This window comes from Ictalurus punctatus, chromosome 29, assembly GCF_001660625.3.
Source record: "Ictalurus punctatus breed USDA103 chromosome 29, Coco_2.0, whole genome shotgun sequence".
NCBI classification, from domain to species: domain Eukaryota; kingdom Metazoa; phylum Chordata; class Actinopteri; order Siluriformes; family Ictaluridae; genus Ictalurus; species Ictalurus punctatus.
In genome coordinates, this window is record NC_030444.2 from 3,446,028 (window position 1) to 3,453,905 (window position 7,878).

General features: G+C 36.3%; 1 protein-coding gene across 1 annotated transcript; it reads right to left on the minus strand.

The window, feature by feature from the left end:
* Nucleotides 1-1,069: 1,069 nt before the first annotated feature.
* On the minus strand, nt 1,070-5,183 carry rhoh (ras homolog family member H). Its single transcript, XM_017461823.3, has 2 exons — nt 4,919-5,183; nt 1,070-3,667 (listed from the first exon to the last, which is right to left on the minus strand). Exon 2 carries the CDS (start codon nt 3,285-3,287, stop codon nt 2,697-2,699), a length of 591 nt encoding a protein of 196 aa, XP_017317312.1. The 5' UTR covers nt 3,288-3,667; nt 4,919-5,183; the 3' UTR covers nt 1,070-2,696.
* Between the last annotated feature and the right edge of the window lie 2,695 nt (nt 5,184-7,878).

A 7,878-nucleotide genomic window follows, 5' to 3' on the forward strand; every position in this document is an offset into this window, starting at 1 on the left:
CTAACAATTCTTCCTTCACTCTGTACATCCATACGGTTTAAGGACCACCTGCATGTAACAAACAAACAAACAAACAAAAAAATCTAAAACGATCCATTTTTTTCCATCAGAAGTACAAAACATCGGATTTGAATATTCAAACGCGTGTATAGAACATATTTAAAAGTTTCTTAGTGAAAATAAATTGATATTATGATTTTTTTTAACCATCTATACACAATATAGCTATGCTATAGTTGTATGTGCTTTACTTTGATACCAACTCTAAGGAAATATTTTAAAATGGAGAAAGACGATTGATCATTTCCAGGTACGGTAGTGAATACATGTTTGTAGGCATACTTAAGGAAGACCTTTTTTTGTGTGTGTGTGTGTGTGTGTGTATTGTTTTTGTGAAACTTTCACACACACACGCATCAATGCACACATGATAAACAGGATAAATAAGCAGGTGCCTACATTTCACTCATGAGCGATTTCGAGTATGCACACTCTGGTTGTTTCATAATATCTTTCCTCTGAACACACACGTATGTATACAGACACTGTTTTGCACACCGTTCGCATTTTTTTGCAGACGTTCTGAGCTGTCTGGGATGTGCAGAGACACACTATAGAGTTAGATATCAGCAAACTAGGGCAACCTTACTTAAAAATAGAAAATATCGACAAAGATCACATGGTTACTGGAATGTCAGTGAAGTTAAAAGAAGTCACACTCGAACACATCTGGCACAGCTTCTGATCCATAACAGAGAATCTCATCTATCACATCTGAAGTGTATGTATTATATATTAAGCACAGGATGGTCCAGTGTGGACTGAACCAAATGAGCTCTTAGCACATCCTACACGTGTATTGAGTTATTGTATTTGATATATATCATGTTCTATAATTTATTTAAATTGTTTCCTTTTCTTTTTTTTTTTAAACAACACATTTTTCCGGTCAATACATGACACAATCACTACGAGAAATTGTCACATGTATTCGAAATTACACCTAAAAGTTGCAGCTTTTATTGCATTTTCCAACGTCTGGAAAGAAAAAAGGCAAACATACAACAGATTTTGTGTCACTGTTTATTTGTTGCACCTTGACAGTCGTCACAATGTTCACATGATATTTCTGATCAATCTAAAGATGATCAGATATACAAGAAAAATGCTAGGACTACTAACCGCATGATAAGTTTGACTAATAAGTTAACATGGTCGTTTCGCTAATAGCGGTGTATAAGAATATAACGAAGAATAAACGGGACTGAATGATGCAAACACTTTTGTTTAGGATATTGTGATAATTAAATGTGACAAAAGAAGGGTGAGGGCAGTGAGAAACATGTTAAGACCCCCGTAATCACTCCGTTTTAGCACTGCGATCGCAATGACAGAACTGAGTCCTATGAGAGCAAAAATACTGACCATTTTTGCATTTAGGCGATTCCAAATAAAAGTGTGAAAAGTAAAGTACAGTCTACAACAAATCTCGCAAATATACAAAAGCTCGCATCAGTACATAGTTTAACATCAATTAATCCAAAAAATGCAAACCCTCACGCCTGGTGATCATGATATGATTAACCGTTTTGTCCAGCATAAAACACTCAAACGTCTTTCTATGCTCTGCAAATAAACTACACATTACTAGTGTCTGCACAAGTGTCTGGTAGAAGTCTGAAAAACCTTTATAGCCTTTACATTTTATATATAAAAGCCATATTATATAATATATAATGTTAGGTTGTATGTTTTTGTGGTAAAAAAAAAAGAAAAATTCTATTCCTTCTAAGAGACAAAATTTGTTCTTTGATGGTGAAGAGATTAAAAAAAACAACAACAACATAGGATAAAATGTTTAGGAAGAACAGTATATTAAACATTAGAACAAAATACAATAGAATTCTATAGTCAACTCCATACTGGATGATTGGATTTCTACTGTGAAATCATATCAAATAAATACTATTCATCATATCAAATAAATGCCTCGCCGAAAGACATTTGGTAAAAGGTTTACCAGTAGGTCTGAGCGCCAGGTAGAGACAGAGAGATTTGCTACAGACTGACGTTGAAGCGTTTTTGGCGCAATCGATTGAACTACTTTTATAGAGTTGTATCCGCTAAAATGTCTTGATTGGGATTGAGATCTAAGACAGGTTCTTTTAAAATATTCAGAGACCTCTTTAACTGTGAAAAAAAATTAAACCGTGAGCATATTATTCCTGAAACTTCCACAAATAAAACACATTTTATTATTTTTTTATTTTTTTCACTTTTAAAATGTTATTGTTAGATTAAATAGTCCTACTTGATTTTGTGATCTGTAGGTTTGGATTAAACTCATTCGACTCGTGACAAGTCAAACAAGCTAGTAACTATATATATATATATATGTATATATATATATATATATATATATATATATATATATATATATATAAACAAACATCACAATAAATGCAATAAATTTGATAATGATGTGATTTGCACCACTGTAACATATTTTTTTAAATCATAGACTTCCTGCCCGTGCTTCACGGCCCCCTGGAGGACCCTGGAGCCCACTTTGAGAACCTTGGATCCCTTATTAATCTACTACTGTAAAGTCATACAGAATCAATACGATGGTGTACCAATAAAATGGACGGCCTGAGTTTGAGTAACTCTTAGTTGAAGCAGATTTTAGTTGGTCCTCAAGAGATGTGGCATGGATTCAGATCAAAGAGTCTCCGTCGTGTTCGCTTGCGCGCCTGGTTGACAGCCGTGCGTACAGCACACTCGAACACTTGCTGAATGCCACGATTAAGGAGTGCAGAGCATTCTAGGTACCCTTTAGCTCGAATTTCATGAGCCACCTTCTTGCCTTCTGATGCTGTGGTGCAGCGGTCACGATATGGTCCCATTTCCCTGTGGTCTGTCTGAGTGCCCACAACCAGGACAGGCACACGAGGCAGATATTCTCGCACCTCTGCTATCCACTTCTGTTGGATACTGGCCAGTGTGGAGGGGTTTGCCACTGAGTAGCACAGCAGGACTACATCAGCTTGCTGGTAGGACATAGGGCGGATCTGGCGGAACGTGTCGTTCCCGGCCGTGTCCCATAAACCCAAGCTAATCTGGACGCCATCCATGAAGACATCCACACCGGTGTTTTCGTAGACGGTGGGCCTGTAGCTGTCAGGGAATGTCTCAGAGGTGAAGCGCACCAGCAGTGCCGTTTTGCCCACAGCACAGTCGCCGACGAGTACGCACTTCACAGATGTCCCAGTCATCCCATTCATCATGCTGCTGCTGTGAGAAGTTGTGCTTCTTTTTTCTAATAGGAGTCCGGGTTAGAAGTCCTCAAGGGAGAAGAAGTGACGCAAAAGTTTTCATTGTGGGGTGAGAATTGTGCCACACAATGAATATCAACGGTATCTTAATTCACGATTAATAGTTCATACACAGATCAAGAAGTTTACTTTTCTTTTGTCTCAGTGCAACTTTCAAAGCAGGCCATCGTGGTGTCCGGTGCGGATGTTTCAGTCACAGGATGAAACTCATAGGGTCATGTGGTCTTTATCGGAAAAAGCACAAGCAGTGGAGAAGTGCTCTCGTGGCACAGTGTAAGTCTCTCGTCGCTTCGCTTTTCATGAGCCTGCGTCCAGCTAAATGGTCGTCTTTTCTAGATTAAAGGGGAAAAAGCGTGACTGAATTATTGCAAATTCCAAAGATAAAATACCTTTCAAAAATATCTATCAAAAACCGACTAAGGAAAAAGTGCTACAAACGTCCAGGGTCACCCATTTACATAGGTAATCGATTCTAACAGCAACAAATTGATTAAATGTGTATTTATTACTGTGTGGTGACTCAATCAATCATGATTTTTCTCAAAACGTCATATAGATCTAATGCGTTATACAGATATTTAAAACTATATAGTGAAATTGTCCTCTCTAATAATATAAGTAATGTTATATATGCAAGCATATATGTGAGAATATGAGAAAATAAGATGCCTGTAAATATATGATAAGGCTAAACAGTAGATAAAATGAGCAATTGTAGAAATTGGACAGTTTCAAGCCCCGCTTTTCCCAATATTAGATACATCAAAAATTAATTTCGGGGCTGGGTTGTTCTTGGTGGCACCAGATTAGCGCAGTGTATTGAAATGACTTAAAACTACCTTTCCAAAATATATTTAAGATGCATATTTAAGTCATATGCATTATTCCATGTAGTAATGAATGAACTGTAATGAGTGAGATTAAAAATCAGCCAATTAAACTAACGAAGTCAGTGTTTCATAAGCACGGGTGCTATAATGGCAGAAATACACACACAGGTAGAAGTGTGGTTATATTCCTCTACTCTAAGATCTTATTGTCTTATTGTCAGAAACCTTTTCTGATCATTTTATGTGCCGAATTAACTTGGCAAAGAAGTTTCTCAGGTCTTCAACGAGAACATGGACAAGATCATATAGAAGAAGAGAAGTTTTCCTTGTGAAGTCGTCCTAAAATCAGTTTTTTCATAAATAGTTTTTTTTTTTTTTTTTTTTTTTTTTTTTTAAAGAAAGATATATTCTTTTAAATTTAAAGACTTTTAAAAAGTCATTCAAAAACATTTCTTGTTATAGCAAATGTGTTTATATTCTTTAAAACAGGATGAAGTGTATTTATACGCTTAGAAGTACATAAGTATAGAGACATTTTATGTCTGGTAAATACCAGACATTTTAAGACACATTCATAACAGGCCTCTGTTCATCGTCACTACGAAACTAAAAGCAAATCTAATACAAAAACCCTAGAAAGAAACGTTGTAGTTTTATTTATTTTTTTTAAACAATTTAATAATAAACTAAACTCTAAATATGTTAGTAGTATTTTACCATTTCTATTATAAAGAAATTAACAACGTAACTCACCAGTTTTCAGTCGTTCGAGTTTGCCAGATCGAAGTCGCATCAAACATTCTTAGCGTTCGATAAAGATGAAGTTATATATAACTTTCTATAAAGTTCTATAAAGAAATTCATCTGTAATTTTAAATTCAAATATGAGTAGTATTGTTAGAAAGTGTATAATATTTACTAGGGATTATTAACGGCTTTCTAAAGAAAACTCGAAGAACAGATGTGGCCTCCTCCGCTCAGATCGCAGGGGAAGTGAAATAAGGGGTGTAGGATTCTTTTTTCTTTTTTTGTGAAATTGTGCATGACACCGCCTTGCATCCGCTGTGTGGTGCATGACAGACCTGCAAGCCTTCATTTGTGTGCTTCTTCACTGTCTGCTCCAGTAGGGTTTTTGGCAAAAAGACAAATAAATGTGCTTATTGATTACTTTATATCTAAAATACATTACAAGTGAAGTAGCATAAAAGTAGCTTTAAAACATAGTTTTAGAGTTTCATAGGATGTTTAGTTTTTTAAGCACGAACCAGCTCAGCTTATGTAGCATATTGTCTGTTGTGGACTATCCAATAGCATGCATCTACTGCATGTAAAATATTTAGCTCCTAAAAATAAGCAGTTCTTCCCTTAGCACTGGCTATGGACCTAAATCTTTCGCAGTTATCAAAACCCTGATTAAAAAACCTGACCTCGACCCCTGTAAGTTGTCCAACTATAGGCCAATATCAAACCTCCCCTTTATCTCCAAGATCCTAGAAAAGATTGTAGTACAGCAGTTATGCTCGTATCTACACAGGAATAACATTCATGAAATGTATGAGTCAGGATTTAGACCTCATCATAATACAGAGACAGCGCTGGTTAAAGTGGTAAATGACCTACTACTGGCCTCCGATCAGGGTTGTGTCTCGTTGCTTGACCTTAGTGCAGCTTTTGATACAACTGATCATACTGTTCGCCTTGATAGACTAGAAAATGTTGTTGGCGTTAAGGGAACGGCCCTGTCCTGGCTCAGGTCTTATTTGACCGATCGTTATCAGTTCGTAGCTGTAAATGGTAAATGACTTCTCTATGCATACTGAGGTAAAGTTTGGTGTTCCACAAGGTTCTGTTTTAGGCCAACTACTTTTTTCTTTATATATGCTACCTCTGGTTCAAATTATTTGTAAACATGGAATTAGATTCCACTGTTATGTTGATGGCACACTGTTGTATGTTTCAGCGAAGCCAAATGAAAGACACCAGCATAATAAAGTTGAGGAATGTGTAAAGGACATTAGACGGTGGATGCTTATTAACTTCCTTCTACTTAATTCTGACAAGACAGAAGTACTTATACTAGGACCACGTGCAGTTAGAAGTAAGTTTTCTGATTACATAGTATCTCTGGATGGCCATTCTGTTTCATCATGTACAGCAGTAAAAGACCTGGGTGTGATTATTGATGCCAGTCTTTCATTTGAAGCTCGTGTAGATAATATTACTAGGATAGCCTTCTTTTATCTGAGAAATATTACTAAGATAAAAATTATTATGTCAGTACATTATGCAGAAAAATTACTTCATGCTTTTGTTACCTCTAGGTTGGATTACTGTAATGCCTTACTGTCTGGATGTTCCAGTAGGAACATAAACAAACTCCAGTTAGTCCAGAATGCAGCTGGTTATAAAATACTGCTATTGACCTATAAAGCACTGAATAATCTTACGCCGCAGCACCCGAGTAAAATTTTTGTCTTTTATGATCTACTTCAATCAAAACGTGCAGGTTATTTGTTGGTACCTGGAATAGTGAAGGCTACAGCAGGGGGAAGAGCTTTCTCTTACAGTTATGGAACAGCCTTCCAATTAGTGTTCGGGACTCAGACACAGTCTCAGTGTTTACCTATACGCTGAAAACATATTTGTTTACTTGAAAGTTTTGTGAATAGTTTTTTTTTTTTTTTAGATAAAGGAGCAGATCTAGAGGGTTTGCAGGCATAAAGTGATGTGGTGAACTGGGATTATTGGATCTGGACTTTGTGGATTTTGGACTGTGGGCCCCCCCCCCCCACTCTCACACATTCACTCAGGTTTGTTGACAGCGGAGTGGCTGGCCACTTCATGTGCCAGGGCACCCTCATGTCTGTGGTTTCTTCCTCATATCGTCTCAGGGAGTTTTTCCTTTCCATCGTCACATCCGGTCTGTGGCGCTAGTCAATAGAGGCAACGTGAAACACCACTATGAAACAAAACATCACTTCAGATTGATGCGTCTCATTTATAGCCATAAACTAATCACTAATGGCTTAAACATTAAAAGGTAACTTTTGCCATTGTTCAATCATAAACTTTCTAAGTAAGGAATTTCATGTAACTGGACCTTCACGAATTTAAAATGAATACTCTTGCAGACTGTATCTTTTAGAAAACATTTTACCCAGCATTTATTTTTCAATAGTTTCCTGTTTCATGTTTTATAAATGCATTGCCCATGCAAAATAAGCAAGGAAGTAATTTATAGGCTGAGGAATGTATTATTCATGTATTATGCAAGCTTGTGTAATGTGTAACTCAATAAAAAAGTATGGTTTCTTCTGTACAAGTTGGTTTGCAAAACTCTATTACAAGAGACCGTAACGTCAACATCCAGCCATCCTGAATATAACGATCTGGATAAAAAAAAAAAGAAGTATTTTATCACTTTTAAGCTTATTATTATTATACAATGATTAATTTTGCAGTAATGTAGGAACTAATTTAACATCTCATGCTTGAAACATCCATAAATCCATTATCAGTTATGAGAAATCTACATTTTAGTCCCATTACCTCAACCCTGTTACATATGTTCAACAGGAGGTTGCATCATACAAAGATCATGGGAGGAACAGTACATTTTCTCGCTCTTTTTCTTTATATTCAACGATTGTAATATTGATTGATTGATAAAGTCACCTTGAAAACACAACCCCGTTACCCAGGTTATAGGTTTA

What these genes read in the sequence shown, in the direction of transcription:
- rhoh (XM_017461823.3), bottom strand. Translation starts at nt 3,287, where the DNA reads ATGATGAATGGGATGACTGGGACATCTGTGAAGTGCGTACTCGTCGGC.